Consider the following 19,310-nt stretch of genomic DNA (forward strand, 5'->3'; position numbering starts at 1 on the left):
ATACTCCAAATCAACAAAACTTAAAAAAGGATAAAAAAAAAAAAAAAAATTAAAACTTAGTATGATTAGATCTGGAATACACAATTACAAAAATTGAATAAATTAACAAGTGAATTGAAAAAAAAATGAAATTAGGCCTAAATTGACAATTGAATTGAAAAAATAAAATGAAATTAGGCATAAACTATACTAACCCTCCATTACCCCTAATTTAAACATTAACAATCTCAAGCGTGAAGTGCGGCTCCGAGGACGGAATCAGGTAGGTGGAACAATTTTTTTCCATGTTTGAGCAGTGTGAGAAGTCGGAGAACAAATAATGGCGGAATCACGCTGATTTTTTTTGTTTCTGTTTTTACTGGAAGCTAAAAGTGAGAAGATGGGGGAGAATGAAGTTTAATGTGTTTTTTTAATTACTCAAAGACCTAAAACCTCTACTTGAAGTGGCGGTTTACTAAGATAAAAACCGCTACTTGAATTAGCGGTTTATCTTTGTAAACCGCCACTTCAAGTAGCGGTTTTCACATAAAACCATAAAAATAAAAAAAAATGCTTGAACCGGTGATGTGGACAGTATTTTGGGAATTTATTAAAAAGTGACCGTATTTGTGGAATTGAATTTTTTAGCAGCATTATTTTGGGAAAGGGCTCTAATAAAAAGGAAATTTTTTCAGAAAAAACCATTTAAAGCAACTATTTTGTCAGGAAAAACCTTATAAAAATTTTTTGGCAAGGAGAAACCAGATTATAAATTTTTTTTTGTTGAAGAAGACCAAAGGTGAGAATCCGGCATTGACTTAGTGTTTTCCGACGTTGACCCAACATGTGCCGATCACGTGCTCGTTTTTTTTACTAACTCCACCCAATTACTCCTAAATCCCCCCACTAATTTCCCTCTAAACCTCTCCTTTTAATTTACCCCCTTATTTCTTCTTATCTCCATTCTTCTTCTCTCTCCTCTCTCCTTTGTCGAGGTAATTTATTTGATCTGCGCCTACTGCCATGGCATCACTCCTCTAGCAAGAAATCAATCAAACAACTTAAATTCCACCCACCTTTAACAGTAAGTTCACTAAATGCTTTGTTTTAATTGAATTGGGTTTCCTTTTTTGGGCAACATATTGTTCTGATTTTTTTTTCTTACTCTGGTCTACAATGGTGAAGAACAAATCAACGAAAGGGGGAATTGCTGGAGTTGCGTCTTGTTCGAACAAGCTAAAAGGAACCACAACAACATCTGATATCCTTCAATGGAGCCATGAACGCTGTGAATTTGAGATCAATTAGGGAAAATTACAAAAGAGGGGAAAAAGACCTAATTTTTCAAACACCTGCAAATTCGAAGAACTGGGCAACAATTAAACACCTAATTCACTGTATACTTGCTCGACTTTAATTGAACAAGATTATTTATGGGATTAGAGGGAGGAGATAGCAGATCTCAGAGAGTGAGAGAGGAGAGAGAAGAAGAATGGAGATAAGAAATAAGGGGGTAAATAAAAACGTGAGGTTTAGAGGGAAATTAGTGGGGGGAATTAGGAGTAATTGGGTGGAATTAGTAAAAAAACGAGCACGTGACCGGCACGTGTTAGGTCAACGTCGGAAAACACTAAGTCAATGCCGGATTCTCACCTTTGGTTTTCTTCAACAAAAAAAATTTATAATCTGGTTTCTCCTTGCCAAAAAATTTTTATAAGGTTTTTCCTGACAAAGTAGTTGCTTTAAAAGGTTTTTTCTAACAAAATTTCTTAATAAAAATGAATACCTTCAAATTTTGGGTTATTTAAAATTGATCCAAAGTTGAAATTATTTAAAACAAAACGGATCAAATTTGAGATTACTAAAACTAATTTTTTTTCCTTTTTTAATTAAAGACACCTAAAATAAATAGAGGTATTATTGTTTTGGGAAGGACGACTGGACGAGTAGTACAACTTTTCTACCAAATTTAGTCGCACCAAAAACAAAAATTATTTTGGTTCAAGTTGGTCAAGTTGCATGCAAATTGGTGTGACCTACAACAACCTAAAACAAAAATTCACAGGTTGTATCTTGGGCCATTCTAGTCCTTGGAAATTTACTCATTGACTCAAGGACATGACTTCACTTCTCTTGCAGCGTGTAGCTTTCGCCAGCTTATAGATGTTAAGCCCATTCCCAATTTCTTTAGCTATTAGTCTATTACTGAACTCCATAACAAATTGTTACTACAAGTTCATCAGCTCTTATACAATGCTTAAACTCAATATTATAAGCTTGATTCTATTTCTTGGCACCACCGCAACCACTGTCGTCACCACTACCAAACCACAAGGCATTCATCTATACCGGCATCAAAGGAGGCACCTTACAAATGCACGGGACACAACTGGTAACTCATTTATTTTTCCATACCACGGAGTTCTCCCTCCATCTCATTATTAAATGATTGGATTCCTGATGTCAAAAAAATTAAGTTTTTATTTCTAAGAAAATGTACATAAATTGTTATCCTAATATATCTATTTTTATATATATTTCAAATAAATTATCCCAATATTTCTCTAAATTTTATGTCATCAAATACTTTTTTTTTCTTAAAAAACCTTTTCCATATAGGAGTATAACACCAACTAAATCTTTATTAAATGTTATTGTATTTTTTTTTTCCCTTTACCTTTCCCATATAGAATTCCAATACTTTAAAAAATACGGAGTACAAAATATTCTCTCCACCATTCTTAATTCCCTTAATGAAAAAACGAGCACTTAATTATTGGACAATTGGAGTACTTCCTTAGTTTCAAATAAGTGGCACAAAAATTAGTTTTAATAATCCGATCTTCATGTCTAAAATCACGAGTCATTCGGTGTAATTAATATTAGTTTTACTCAAATATTTTTACTTTTAATTCTCTTATCTAACGCCCCGGAGCACTCATTAGCTTTTGCTTTATTTAAAATTTAAAATAAAAAAATTAGGCGTAAACATGTGTTAAGGAACCACGTAAAGCAGGTTTGATAATTTGGCCCAACAAAATCCAATACCCTTAAATTTGAGGTGCTAGAAAATAATTAAATGTTGGGACTATTAAAATCAAATGGCTTAAAGTTGAGGTCATTAAAACCAAAAAATTTTCCTTCCTTTTTTTATAAACCCTTTTAGGGCTTGTTCCGATTGACTGAACTGAACTGAATTGAACTTATTAATTAGTGATTTTTAACTACGGATTAGTGATTTTTGATTATTTATTACTATACATATGTGTATATACAAATGTACATATTATTATTAATATTATTATTATTATTATTAATTATTAATTATTGATGATTATTATTATTATTTATTAATTATTATTATTATTATTATTATTATTATTATTATTGTTATTATTATTATTTATTGATGATTATTATTATTATTATTTATTGATTATTATTATTAGTATTATTATTTCAATTATTATTGTTATTATTATTATTATTTATTGATTATTATTATTATTATTTATTACTTATTGATTATTATTATTATTATTATTATTATTATTATTATTGTAAATATTATTATTATTATTATTATTGTAAATATTATTATTATTATTATTATTATTATTATTATTATTATTATTATTATTATTATTATTATTATTATTGTTGTTGTTGTTGTTGTTGCTGTTGTTGTTGTTGTTGTCGTTGTAATAAGAGCTTAAAAGAATGAAATTTGGCTTTATATCATTAGCAATATCATTAGACGTAAATTAAGAGCTGAACTGAACTGAACTGAACTGAATTGAACTGAGCTGAACTGAACTGAACTGAACTGAACTGAATTTCAACGGAAGAGAACAGGCCCTTAGTTAAAGTGTTTGAAATACCGTTATTTATTCAATTCCAAAACATTAAAGCAACGTAATTCCCATTTTTATCCTAAAATCTTACGCTAGAAAGAATGGTGCAAATGTGCAATTATTTCAAAATGGAGATAAACCTTATTCTCTTTACCTGATTTTTTTTCTGATTTTTTTTTAATTTAAAATATTTTTACTAAAATTATTTTTGTTTAACTTAAATAGATTTATACTAAACTTAAATAATTTTATTGTCTTGCTGTTACACCGTGTTCTCTTTACCTTAATAATATTCAATATAAATAATTTAAGTTTAGGAAATTAATTTCAATTCATAAAAAAAAAAATTTCACTTCAATAAAGTAATTGTTAATCAGTATAATCAATAACTTATAAAAACAAATATAATAGAGAATTAATGAAGATAAATTTTAATAAGTAAAAATAATTCACAAAGTATTGGTTGCGGCTTGATGTTTCGTCAGTCGAGACTCAAGAAAGTATTAGATCACCGTCATCTTCTTGCGATGAAGAACAAGTTTTCACCCGATGACAAGTTAGTGGTGGTTACAAAGAAGGAGAGTAGCGAGATCATCCATGGCTGAAGAGAGAGAAAGCTTGAGATTCTCGGATTTTTTTAAAAATACCCAAAAATCAAATTGGGGCTTTCTTATGTGATGTATAATTGTTGAAATTAATTGTTCCATATGCATGTATTTTGAATTGTATGTTGAATTGTGAGAATTTTGATAACATATGCATGTATTTTGGCTGAGAAAGGAGCAAGTTATGTCATGTCCATGACCTTAGTACGAGCACTTCATCAATGGAGGTACCACCATTGTTATACATATTATCAAACAAATTATATATATCTTCAAACAAGTTATACATACATATCCTCCATTGGCTAGATTATATCCTCTATTGCCTATATGATATCATGGTTGGATGATATCCTCTATTAGCTATATGATATCGTTTATGATTGTGTCTATGATATCCTTTATTGGCTAAATGATATCCTTTATTGACTATATAATATTATGATTGGATGATATCATCTATTAGCTATATGATTTTGTTCATGATTGTGTCTATGATATCCTTTACTGGCTGGATGATATCTTCTATACCATATAGCCAATAAATGAAATCATCTAGCTAGTAGAAATATCATCCAATCAATATAGGATATCATATAGTCAATAAAGGATATCATCCATCCAATAAAGGATATTATATAGACAATAAAGAATATCATCCAGTTAGTAGAGGATATCATCCAGCCAGTAGAGGATATCATCTAGCCAATAGCAATATCATTCTGCCAACAAAAGAATATCATATAGCCAATAAAGGATATCATTCCGTTAGTAGAGGATATTATCCCGCCAAATGAGGATATAAAAAATCTGCATTTTGTCAGTTCGGACTGAAAAACATTTCGTCAGTCCGAACTGACACAATACCTACTCAAAATAATTTTAGCTCAGTAAATTTCAATTTAGCGAAAAATAAGGTGAAGTGAACAAGGCCTTGTATTTGTTCTTTCAATTTACTTATTTTTGTTGAGATTAACTTATTTTTATTGAATTTGTTTTACTAAATACCATATTATTTAGGTGAAGAGAATAGAGTCATAGTATAATATATTTATATATGCGCGCAATGTACGAGTGGTATGTACTTTTTTTTTGTTTCTAAATAAATGCATCATTTTAAATGGAGGCCGTCCCAATTTTCATTTTTGAAAAACAAAGTAGTTTATTTATCAAAGGGCCAAATTTGTTATATATATATATATATATATATATATATATATATATATATATATATATATATATATATATATATATATATATATATATATATATATATATATATATATATATATATATAATTAGTAATATTACATGCTAAATCACTACTACTTGAAGTAGCAATTTAGTGATAAAACCGCTATTTCAAGTAGCGGAATTGCCGATGAAGTAGTGGTGTTGCCTATGAACAATGAAATTAGTTAAATTTATTAACCACTTTACCATTTGAGAAACATATTTTATTTATTAATAAGAGGAATTTTTATTTTGAATGACCCACTTGTCGATACATCATAACTCTTATTAATAAATATTATGTAAAAAGTTGATATTGCAAAAATGTATCCAACAACAGTTTTTGTAACACGTTATCTATTTTATGTAACTTGTTACTTTATGACTTTTATGCTCTATTTTACATTACTTGTTACTTTCTGACTCTTATGTTTGACAATAATAATGCATTAGTTCAACCATTTACAACTTTAGTTACTAGTAAGTAAAAATATAATCAGAATATATCAATAAGTAAAAATTTTAACAAGTCTAACAAAATTCCACTTGAAAATATTTTGATTTAAGTATTAATCACAAAAGATGGTCAAAATATGTTACAAATGGGGAGAGTGTGAGTAATTGATATCTTTATTAGTTAGAGTTTTCCTCTCGATTTAAGGAGAGGATAATTGATTCTCATCATTGTCTTTTGGTTCTTTAAACATTAAAAAAGAAAGAAAAAAAAAACAAAAAAAAAAGAGAGAAACTAGATGTAATTTGTGGGATATGGTGACAACATGTATACAATGTTATTATAGGCTAGACTCATGGTGAGTTGGATCTCACATAATACTTTCTTTGAATATATATGTGAATTAAAGATTGTGATAAAAAAAAGGTAAATGGAACAAGTGAACAAAAACATGGGAAATACTAGGTTTCAAAAGAAGAAAAGATATATATATATATATATATATATATAATAATTATCAACATCGGAGATTGTATCCAATCATAAATGTTCTTCTAAGTGGAAGTGAACTGGTTTAATTAAAAACAAAAAATTAATGTTTGTGGTAGCTAGATCTAATTTAAATCCTGTTTACATCACTTACATATTGGCCATGTCATATGCAATTATGCATGTGGCTCTATCTACAGAAAGAGAATAGATGCATTGTTGCAACTGGATGACTGTACGACTCAAATCTTGTTAAAATTATTATTTCCTTCGTCCTATAATATAGTTCTTATTTGTGTTTTTTCACAATATTTAAGAAATAAAAGAAGAAAGTGGATAGAGTACATTAATAAATGTGAAAATATAATCATAGACAAAAGTTAGAGAAAGAAAATGGAAAAAAGTACAAGATATGTGCAAAATTCAAGGGTAAATTAGAAAGTACAACTAATAAAGTTAAAAAATTGAGGGTATAATGGTCTTTACATATTATCCAAAAATAGAAGCAAGAATAATATTTTGATTATCTAAAATAGTAAAACGGGAACTATATTATGGGACAGAGTGAGTATTAAAGAAAGAAAACCAAACTTGTATTCAATCCATTATAATAAACGAAACACACAACAAACGGAGTGTGCAAATATATATAGTGCAAAATTAAGCTAAAAGAAAAGGAACATGATCCCATGATTATTATCATGCATAACGATGAGTTAGTAAACACCCTACTCTTATGATTCTACTAACACAAACTATATTATCACTTATTAAGATAACATATTCCTATAGAGTCCTATAGAGTAGGAGTTAACTAACTACTCCCTCCGTCTCTTATTTTTAGCCCAATTCCAAATAAAAGGGTCAAGCTTATAAAAATTTGACCATGAATCCTCATTAATTTGTAGTGATAATATTTTTATGTGGGTACTTGTTAGAATAATTTCATTGTATATTTTTATTAAATTCAAAATTTTATAATTTTTATTCAAATAGAAATAGAGATATATACGTTCAAACACGTGTTTAGGAGACCATGAAAAGTCAAATGAAGCAAAAAGATTATCTAGGACAAAAGGAGTACTAACAATTGGGACAAATGCTAACAATTTGTAGCAAATATTTTAACAACTCTGCTGTTAATTTTATGTTGACTGGTAATAGGATTCATAAGCATTGATTGTGGGACAAATGCAAGCTACACAGATAGTGTTACAACATTGTATTACACACCAGATGAACATTATATTGACAGCGGAATAAATATGGACATTCTTCCAGAATACAAATCAGACAGCTTCAAGCAGCAGTACACAAATCTCAGAAGCTTTCCTGAAGGAACCAAGAACTGCTACACTTTGAAACCATCTCAAGGGAAAGGCAGAAACTATTTGATCAGAGCTTATTTTTTGTATGGAAACTACGATTACTTGGATGAACCTCCAACATTTGATCTACTCCTTGGGGTTGATTTATGGGACACTGTGAAATTTGATAGTTCATCTGACAGAGTGAGGAAAGAAATCATACACACACCATCCACTGATTTCTTGTATGTCTGCCTCGTGAATACAGATTCAGGAACACCTTTTATATCAGGATTAGAACTAAGGCTTCTACCTGACTCCATCTATAAAAGAGAATCTGGCTCGCTTGATATTGTTTGTCGACATTACTATTCATTGAACTTGGATAAAATAAGGTAAGTTTAGCATATGGGTTTCTTTTTTTTTTTGACTATATAAATTGCATTAAAAATGGATGATACTCACTTTGAACAAGTACTAGTAGAGTTTATAACCTCAAAAAAGGAAACTATATAATATACCTATAAGTCTATAACCTTCATTATATTCTATGATTTTGGGGCTAATCTTTGTTTCAGATACAAGGATGATGTCTTTGACCGCATTTGGACACCTAAACGCCTAACTTCCGGGAGTATCATTCAGACCACGTCCAAAGTTGTCTCGGATGACTATTTATTGCCATCACCAGTTATGAAAGTAGCCTTAGTACCAACAGATCTTAATCAATCTATAGAATTATTCTACAACCAAGAAACAGATCTTAAAAGCACAGGATTTTACTTCTTCCTCCATGTTGCTGAGATTTCAGAACTTCCTAAAGGAGAAGTCAGGGAACTTTTTATCACTTTAAATGGCGTGCAACAATCCAAAATCTTTACACTGCCTTACTTACAATCTACAACCATTTTCAACCCGAAACCAATTACTGACTCCTTTCTTAATATTACCATCCAAAGTACAAAGAATTCTACCCTTCCTCCAATATTGAATGCCTTTGAAGTGTTTACTGTCAAAAAAATTTCAGAACTGTCCACTGATGCAGCCGATGGTAATTTTTTAACCACACAATCTATCATTATCGCAGAATGATTAGTGAATGTTTGTCTTTTAATATGATTTCAATTGGTTACACTTGAATTAGTTCTTGTTCTCAACCAAATCAAGTCATTCTATAAGCGGATGAACGATTGGCAAGGGGATCCATGCTTTCCAAAGAGTTACTCATGGGTTGGTGTTGTCTGCAACTATGACAGTTCCAATTTCGCCAGAATAACTTCAGTGTAAGATTTGAAGCTAGCTAGCTAGCTGAGAACCTATGATTGTACTTCTTGTTTTAGTAGCTTTCAGCTATTCGTATTGTTCAATTGGTAATTAACGAATTTTGAAGTTAATTTGTTCAATTTTGTGATCAGGAATCTTAGTTCAAAAGGACTTACAGGACATATTGCAGCATCATTTGCTGGTCTTACATCGTTACAAATCTTGTAAGTTTTTGAAAATGTGTTTTGATTTGAGGTCTGCATGATTTCAGTCATTTCAAGCTTCTTATTTATGAATAATATCGTTAATTATAGGGATTTGTCAGACAACAACCTCACTGGGATGATACCTGAGCTTCTTGCAGACTTGCCAATGTTAAAAACCTTGTCCGTTTACTTTTCATTCCATCTTTCGCTTTCTTCTCCTTTCAGCTCCCTCCATCTGAAATTAATTGTGACTATGATGGCGTAATTGACCAGCAAAGTGACAGCTAAATTCAGACAGGGGTACATAATATGTTCAAAGTATGTGAAAGTATTAAGACAATCACTGTTTGCAGAAACATTTCAAAAAATAACTTCATAGGTTCAGTTCCTGAGCTACTGCTAGAAAAATCTGCAGCAGGAACTCTGTCTTTAAGGTATTATTATCAAAAGATATTTACGAGCTTATAGCTTTCTCTCTTTGACAATTCCCCTTCCCATAAGCATATGTCTCTGACTTGTTTATGTTGTTTTGGCCGAGTTAAGTATGGAAAACATTCCAGCTCTATGTTCGAGCAAATCCTGTACTTTGAAGAAGAAGAAAAGTAAAGCACTCGTAGCTCATGTAGCATCAATTTCTGCTCTATTGGTTCTACTTGTTGCAGGTTTCATCATTTGTTTTATATACAAGAAACGTATTGCTAGGTACAATTCCGCATATGTTAAGTACATTACTAAATGATGATGTGATTTAAATCATGATACTCTTCGGATTCTTTAATTAATGAGTGAACCTTTATTCACAGACTGTATGAAAGACCAAGTCCATACCATGGCAAAAGGAAGGGTGAATTCAAACGGTTTACTAATTCCGAGCTAACAAGCATGACTAATACCTTCCAGAGAGAACTAGGAAGGGGTGGGTTTGGAGTAGTTTACTATGGTTGCCTAAATAATGACACGGAAGTGGCTGTTAAAATGTTGTCTCAATCAATCTTCGCTTCTGAACAATTCACAACAGAGGTTTGATCAGAAAAAGTTGGAAATTGAATATCTATGGACTATGGTCATGGCTGCCTTTTTTTTTTCCTAATTGATCCGCGTTCATTTTAACAACAGGTTGAACTCTTAATGGACATTCGTCATAAAAACTTGGTTTCTCTAATTGGATATTGTGAAGAAGAAGCAACCTTAGCTCTAGTTTATGAATATATGGCTGGTGGAAACTTGCAGTCTAATCTCTCAGGTATGTTGTATACCTTGCTAAATTTGTTGCATTAATTGTTATATAAGTCTTATAAATTTTGTGTTATGGGAAATTCATGGTGCTCTTCATTATTTGTTTCTACCAGCTTCGAAGCCACTAAGTTGGAAATTGAGGCTCCAGATAGCATTAGATTCTGCACAAGGTCAGCAAGCAGTATATGTATATTTAAATTTTTGTTTGGAAATTAGAGGTTATATCAAGCTATGTTTAACCATGACATTGTTTAAACATAATCTTAATTGTAGGACTGGAATACTTGCACAACGGTTGCAGACCCCCTGTAGTCCACAGAGATGTGAAAACGCAAAATATCTTATTAGATGAAAATCTCCAGGCAAAGATAGCAGATTTTGGTATGTCCAAAATTTTCCCAGATGAAAATAGAACCCATGTATTAACAAGGGTGATTGGTACACCAGGTTATCTCGATCCTCAGTAAGCACATCCTAAAACCTAGCCCTTTATTATGCAATGTTTTTGGATATAAAAAAGGCTAGACAAGATAAAACCTCCCTGGAATTTGGACAATAGGATCAAACTGATGATTGATCACATTTAACCGTTTATGGCATTAGCAGTTCATTTATGTATACCTCATACTTGTTTATTGATTTACATATTAAGCAGCTAATACCATTAAGAACATGTGTTCTGATTATAATCTAGTGTATATGAAAAAATTAATGAATTTTGAAACCAAAGCATGCTAGGATTTATTGAGAGTGATGTATAAATATATTAACAATTCTCTTTGTTTAGGTATCAAGAAACCCAGCAGTTGAAAGAGAAGACTGATGTATACAGTTTTGGGGTGGTTCTATTGGAGTTAATCACAGGTAAAGAGGCAACGGTGAATATTCAAGAAAAAGTTATAACGTTGGTTCAATGGGTGATCCCCATTCTTGAAACGGGGGATTTGAGGGAAATATTGGATGAAAGATTGCAGGAAGTTCAGAACACGAATTCTGTTTGGAGGGTAATAGATATAGCTATGGCGTGTGTGAAGAGAACTGTAATGAAAAGGCCAACGATGAATCAGATTGTCACTGAATTGAAAGAGTGCTTAGCTATGGAGATGAACACTGAACATGATACAACAGTTCCTGATGATTCAACAGAAATGCGCCTAATGACCGCGAACACAGAAATGGCTCCAGAAGTAAGATAACAATAAGAGTCACATGATTTGTTATTTGCTTAATTGCATTGCAGACATATTTCTTCCTATTTCAGCCGTGTTGCATAACTTTCAATGCTTTGTGTGAAACACAATTAGTACGGAGTACTATTTTTGTTACCTTTACTTTTTGTGATGTGGAATCAGATTACAAAAATACATATGCTGGTTTCTTTTTTCTTTGGTGGCTGTGCAGGCTTAATAGCTAATTAGATCTCCGCGATAGATTACTAAACGAGTGGCAAAGTCACGACAGTGGAAGCAGGAAGCTTTTCATTTTACCAGTCAATTTGCATTGATCCATAATACAATCCTTTACATTCCCAATATGCACCACAGACCCTAAAGATGTCACAGTTATTAAGAGGTTTCGAAATATTCGAATGTTACCCTCTCTTAATGAAATGTTATATTTACACATATAATACATCTCTGTCATTGAAAGCGTATGACTGAAGGTTTTAGAAGCATCTAATAGTAAACCAACCATCTTAACAAACTAGACACAATTATGTGATCCATTCAAAATTTAAGCCTGCAAAACTTAAGCCTTGCAAAATTTAAACCTGCAAAACAACTGAAAGAGGGGACATTTGGAGCATCGTCGACAAAAGACTGCAACATGTGCTAAGCTGACTGCTGTAGAAAGACCAACAATGAGTCACATTGTTACAGAATTGAAAGAAACTCAATAATAGAATCTGATAATAGTTCAATTGAGCTGAGCCCGGCTATTACTTACACAGCAAAATTTGCGAATCTTGAATCCTAAAACTAATTGTCAAAATTTGCGAATCTTGAAGGTCACCATTTATAATTGCCCATTAATAAAAATGAATACCTTCAAATTTTGGGTTATTTAAAATTGATCCAAAGTTGAAATTATTTAAAACAAAACTTTGAGATTACTAAAACTAATTTTTTTTCCTTTTTTAATTAAAGACACCAAAAATAAATAGAGGTATTATTGTTTTGGGAAGGACGACTGGACGAGGAGTACAACTTTTCTGCCAAATTTAGTCGTACCAAAAACAAAAAATATTTTGGTTCAAGTTGGTCAAGTTGCATGCAAATTGGTGTGACCTACAACAACCTAAAACAAAAATTCACAGGTTGTATCTTGGGCCATTCTAGTCCTTGAAAATTTACTCATTGACTCAAGGGATGACTTCACTTCCGCCAGTTTATGAATGTTAAGCCCATTCCCAAATTCTTTAACATATCGATTTTACAAGTTCATCAGCTCTTATACAATGCTGAAACTCAATACTTGTATTATACGTTTGGTTCTATTTCTTGGCACCACCGCGACCACTGTCGTCACCACTACCAAACCACAAGGCATTCATCACTACCGGCATCAAAGGAGGCACCTTACAGATGGACGGGACATAACTGGTAACTCATTTTTTTTACTTCTTAATCTTATATACAACGGAGTACTCCCTCCGTCTCATTATTAAGGGCTGGTATGGGTTCTTAATGTCCCAAACTAAGTTTTTGTTTCTAAATAAAAAATTACAGTACATTTTCCATATAAATCATCCCAATATTTATTTAAATTTCATGTCATTAAATATTTTGTTTTTTAGCCTTTACCATATATAACACCTTTTTTTTTTAATAGTACCATATATAACACCTAGTAAAGGCATGTTTTGTTCACTTTATTTTCTAATAAGAGTTACCTAAGTTCAAATTACAACTAAAATAAGTTTTAATAAGTTTAGATTAATGAAAATCAGGTTAGTAAAAAACACCCTAAATCTTTATTACAAGTATTAAAAAAAATTAAAAAATTATTAAATATTACACCTTTCATTTCATAACATTATTCTCAGTTACGTACAATATTACAAATCTTTAATTGCAAATATGTTTAAGTTCACACTAGCAAAAATTATATAAAATACTGATATTAATAATATACTCATCCACACAAATTAAACTAGAGCTCATTATATTTTTTGTTTTTTTTTTTTTTTTTTTTTTTTTTTTTGCCTAAAAATAACAACATTTATTGTTATATATAGAGAAAAATTTAGAAGACTCCATCCAATATTTAACCGTTAAAAGATTTTTTACTTTACCTTTCACAGGTTAACATATAGAATTTCAATGTTTTTAAAAAGTACGGATTCTACAGAGTACTACATAGTGTCTTTTACTATCCTAAATTTCCTTAATAAAAAACGAGCAATAAATAATTGGTCAAAGGGAGTACGATTAGTTTTAAAATAGTTGCACATAATGTAGTGTTAATTATCTGATCTTTATGTCATTCATTAATGATACTAAACTTTAATTATTTTTTAACAACCTATACAATTAGGAGTATTCGCTTTATTTCTTTGGTCCCACTGATGACCTGTTTATTTCTCAACCTTTTTGACTATTGACTGACATGTTCTCATTTATTGAACTGAGTTGAAATAATTGTTTATGAGAGAAGGAAATTAGGAAATAAACTGAATTAACTAAACTAAATTGAACTGAGCTGAATTGAATTTTGCTTAATTAAACTGAGCTGAACTGAAATGATTTGAATTGAGCTACCCTGAGCTGAACTGAACTGAAATTAAGTTAAAGAGAATAGGCCCTTAAACCGTTAGTGTTTTTATTACTAGGGATAGTAGTCAACGATGGGAGGTGGTGTATTACTAAAAAAATAAATAAATAAAATTGAGATGGTTGACTTGGCCCAACAAAAGCAAATACCCATTAAATTTGAATGGTTAAAAAATAATTTAGTGCTGGGATTACCATTATTAAAAGCATATGATTTAAATTGAGATCATTAAAATAAAAATTTCCTTTCTTTATTTGATAAACCTTTTTGGTTGAATTAATTCTATCCCATCACATTAAGGGAAGTTTTTAAGATTTGTGTGGTTGGCTACACCGTGTAGTCGAGATTACTTGAGTTGCTCAGTTAAGGGTTACTCGAGTTACTCATGATCGAGTCGAATAATCCCTCAAGTAACCTCTGATCGAGTACAATATATATGCAATGTACAGAGTAGTACGTACTCCTTTTTTAAAAAAACAAAAAATGCGTCATTTTGAATGGAGGTCACCCCAATTTTTCATTTTAAAAAACAAAGTTCATTTATCAAAGAGTTAAAATTGTAATATTACAGGCTAAATCACTACTACTTAAACTGGTAATTTAGTGGTAAAACCGCTACGTCAAGTAGCAATAAAAAAATTTGAATTTATTTACTACTTTGATATTTGAGAAACATATATATTTTGTTTATCGATAAGATGAATTTTTCTTTTGAATAATACACTTGTCGATACATAACTTTTACTGTGAATATAGTTAATTTTCTACCCTTATTAATAAATACGAAGTATTATATATAAAAAATTGATATTAAAAAAATACACATTATAATGTATCCAACAATAGCTTATACAATACTCTTTTTTTTTTTTTTTTTTTTTGAGGGAATAGCTTATATAATACTTTATCTGTTCTATGTTATATAAAAAAAATTGATATTAAAAAAATACATGTTATTGTTTGACTTTTACGCTTGACAATAATAATGTATAACTTCAACCATTTATATCTTTATTTATCAGTAAGTTAAAATATGCTTGTATATAAAAATAGCAATAAGTGAAAATTAATTTTTTTTTTAAATGATAATTTAAAAATATACATTGAAACAAGTTTAACAAATTCCACTTGGGTTTCCTCAAAAAAAAAAACAAAAAAAAACACATGAATAAAAGATGCAGGGGTGGATCTACATTGGTGCACAGTGGTGTACGTGACTTAGCAGTAAAAAAAAAAAGTTTAATTAAAAAAATAAAAAAAATAAAAAAAAAAAAAAAAACTAAAACGCTTGAAGTGACAAAGCAAACCACTGAGTCACTGAATTTTCTTGGACTCAATTGCATGAATTCGCAATTTTTTTTTCTTGGACTCCATTGAAATACAGAGAGATTAAAGAGAAGAGAAGAGAGAGTAGCAAGAAGAAGAAGAAAGAGAACGGTGTGAGATGGTAAGTGATATTTGAAGTGGGGTGTGAGGTGTCAGGAAGGTGGGGGTAAGGAACATAGGTATAGGACAATAGGACTTGTGTCTTTTTATACACCATTAGTTAATTTTTTTTTTTTTTTGACTTTTTGACTTTACTACTACTAACTGACTAGTTGTACTATTTTTTACTATATCAAATCAATACGGAGTACTATTAAAAGTTTAAAAAAATAAACTTTTTACTATCAGAAAAGGAAAAAAATTAATATCTAAAATTCACGAGTAATTATACTACATATTAATATTTTCGTTTCATATTTTTTGGAACTTTGGGGTATTATTTGGGACATATAAAATATTCTAAAGTTGTAAAAAATATGAAAAGGTGGTAGTAATAAATATATAAAATTATAAAACTAAAATTTGGTCATCAATCATCAGATTCACAATAACCGCATCAATTCCGTTACGTAACACCGTAATCATTATTGCAATCTAATCGAAATTGGGTCCGAAATTGGGTCCGAAATCTAGATCAATAATTAAGATGACTCAGAGGCTCGAAAATCCTGGATCCGCCACTGAAAAGATGGTCAAATCATGTTACAAAAGAGGAGAGAGTGTCATGTCTAGTAAGGTCGTAGGAGAGAGTGTCGTGGATAGCATGATTACTTAGAGCTTTCACCTGGGTTTATGGAGGGGAAACTTGATTCTTATTGTCTCCCGCCTTTTTGGTTCTATAAACAAGAAGGGAAAAAAGGACAGAGAAACTAAAAGTAATTTGTGGGATACATATGGTGAACATGTATATTATTATTATTATTATAAAATTTCATAAAACCTACAGAGTCAATTAATTATTCAATTAATTATTATTATTATTTTAAATGTTATTATAGGCTAGACAATAGTGAGTTGGATCTCACATAATACTTTATTATCTGAATAATTAAATATGCGAATTAAAGATCATAATAATAATAAAAAAAAAGGTAAATGGAACAAGTAAATAAAAACAAAAGAACTATATGACCTCTCTACTTATTTTTAATTTATACTCCATTTGTCCCTTATTGTTTGCCCCAAACCATAAATCTACTTTATTAAGACTTTGGGCAAAAATTGGTGTACATGGGTTGACACAAATATCAATGAGGAGAGAGTGCATGCAAGTGGAAAAACATGTTAAAAGTAGTATGGGACAATCTCTTGGAGACACCTTAAAAAGGAAAGTGGAGCAAACAATTAGAGACAGAGGGAGTAGGAATAAAAAACATATTAGTATGATGCAATCATCAATCCATCCATCCATCAATCAATCAATCAATAATAATAATAATAATAATAATACGGAGTAATAACTATAAACTACCTCCGTCCCCGAAAGAACGACCTATTTAGCCTAATTTTAGTCCCAAAAAGAATGACTCATTTGCATTAAAATCCCCACCAGTTTTAAATAATATTTGCGCAAAATTAGTTTCCCCCTATAAAATTTTGTTTCCCTATGTACTTTTATTAATTTTTCTCTCTACTTTTTTACAAATCCCATGTAAATTTATCTTTCCAATATACTTTTGCTTATTTTTATTTAACTTTCTTAATACCCGCGAAATCAACCCAAATGGGTCGTTCTTTCGGGGACGGAGGGAGTACTAAAAGACACATCATCAATGACACGTGTCATCTCCTGGTGCGTCCTTAGGGTTTTTTTTTTTAAAAAAAAATTATATTTAGCAAACAAATCTTTACACATATAATACTGTAATAATTACTTATTGTGTGTAATAGAATATTTGATGTATCATATCCTTTTGACAAAAAAACATATTAACAATTATAAATGCAAACAATAAAATTAAAAAAAAAAAAAAACGTAACATAATTTGTAACAATAAAATTAATATATATATTTATGGAGTTTTTCTTTTCTTTTTTTTTGAAATTACATATATTATTATGTACTATGTTTATTACAACAAGATCATAAAATTTATTTTTCTTAAATTTATTAATTTTATAAAATTACTTAATAAGCTACAAATTTTAACAATGAAATACAAATATCAACTCAACAAAAGATACTTTATTTATGTTCTGGAATGATTTATGATTAAAATTTTAATCAATTAATAATCTATAATTACCCATGGACACTTCAATAATACTTATTAAGAACGACACATGTTGATTAATTTTAGTGTGATTTTTTCCTACTATTTTTTTTTGTTGTTGTTCTTCTTCATAAGAATATAATACTCCCTCCACCCCCTTTTCATAGTCCCTTATGGACAAATATTAGTCCCAAAATGTTCACCCCATTTGCTTTTTCCAACAACCATTAATATTAAATTTTTACTAAATTCCCTCCAATTTGCAACAATATTTGTGCAAATTTAACTTTTCAATGTAAATTTTATTTTCCCATGTATTTTTATTACTTTCCCTCTCTACTTTTTTGCATACCCAATGTCAATTTACTTTTTCAATGTACTTTAACTATTCTTATTTGTGTTTATTAATTCCCCGTGAAAAAATGCCCATAAGGAACTATCAAAAGGGGACGGAGGAAGTATATGAAAATCGAATATTTAATACTCCGTATAATGTTCATTTGAAAAATAGTTATTGAAAATTATCATGTATGACACGGGACCTAACCTAGTTTAAAATTTAAAATGTTGACTATAATTACCAAACAGGCAAACAATCAGGGATGGTATCCAATCATAAAGGTTCTAATTAGCATCTAATTAAGTAGAAGTAAATTATGCTAGCTTAATTAAAAACAAAAGGTTTATGTTAGTGGTAGTTAGATCTAAATCAATTTCCGTTTATATCACTCACATATTGGCCATATGTGGCTCTATCTACGAAAAATTAAAAGATGTTGCAATTATTGGATGGTTGTACGACTCAAATCTTGTTAAAATTATAACTAGAGATGAAAGATGGGAAGAAAACTAAACCTGTATATAGGGGAGGGATCAGGTGAGAATAGGTTCATATGTGAGAATTCATACTTATATGAAAATTGATTTAAAATTTAGAACATGTTAGTAAAAATTTAGAACATGCGAGTAAAAATTTAGAACATGTGACTCAAATTAAAATTTTGAACATATGAGTAATAATTTAGAACATTTGTGTGAGCAATATGTTAGAACATTTGATTTAAGAATTAGAACAAGTGATTAAAAATTTATAAAATTTGATTTATAAAATTTTAAACATATGAGTAAAATTTAGAAAATTTGATTTAAAATTATGAACATGTGAATAAAAATTTAGAACAAACTGATATAGAATATAGAAAGTGTGAGTAAACAATTTAGAACATACGAGTAAAAAAACAGAACATACGCTTCAAAATCTAGAACATATAATTAAAAATCTTAGAGCACACGTTTTAAAATTTAGAACATATAATTTAAAATTTTGGAACAAGTTATTTAAAATTTTTGACATCAAACTTAACTAACTTA

At 30.0% G+C, this 19,310-nt stretch overlaps 2 protein-coding genes across 4 annotated transcripts in view; both read left to right on the forward strand.

Moving 5' to 3' along the window:
- The first annotated feature begins 2,075 nt into the window (after positions 1–2,075).
- On the forward strand, positions 2,076–12,011 carry LOC145558630 (putative LRR receptor-like serine/threonine-protein kinase At1g05700). Of its 3 annotated transcripts, none has more exons than XM_081619929.1 (13): positions 2,076–2,371; positions 7,779–8,316; positions 8,500–8,972; positions 9,066–9,204; positions 9,337–9,408; positions 9,499–9,570; positions 9,744–9,824; positions 9,934–10,092; positions 10,194–10,410; positions 10,507–10,633; positions 10,740–10,796; positions 10,900–11,007; positions 11,414–11,579. In XM_081619929.1, exons 1-13 carry the CDS (start codon positions 2,143–2,145, stop codon positions 11,434–11,436), a joined length of 2,295 nt encoding a protein of 764 aa, XP_081476055.1. In that variant the 5' UTR covers positions 2,076–2,142; the 3' UTR covers positions 11,437–11,579. The 3 variants fall into 3 exon arrangements, with proteins under 3 accessions (XP_081476055.1, XP_081476053.1, XP_081476054.1); XM_081619927.1 differs by having other exon boundaries at positions 2,081–2,371; positions 10,900–11,089; positions 11,414–12,011; XM_081619928.1 differs by having other exon boundaries at positions 2,081–2,371; positions 7,896–8,316; positions 10,900–11,089; positions 11,414–12,011.
- A 773-nt stretch (positions 12,012–12,784) lies between these two features.
- LOC145558631 (putative LRR receptor-like serine/threonine-protein kinase At1g05700) overlaps positions 12,785–19,310 on the forward strand; it is a 28,528-nt gene continuing 22,002 nt past the window's right edge. Inside the window, exon 1 of the mRNA XM_081619931.1 lies at positions 12,785–13,229. Coding sequence (XP_081476057.1) covers positions 13,022–13,229 — 208 coding nt within the window. The 5' untranslated portion in view covers positions 12,785–13,021. The remainder of the gene's footprint in view (positions 13,230–19,310) is intronic.

Source organism: Chenopodium album, chromosome 9, assembly GCF_948465745.1.
Source record: "Chenopodium album chromosome 9, dcCheAlbu1.1, whole genome shotgun sequence".
NCBI classification, from domain to species: domain Eukaryota; kingdom Viridiplantae; phylum Streptophyta; class Magnoliopsida; order Caryophyllales; family Amaranthaceae; genus Chenopodium; species Chenopodium album.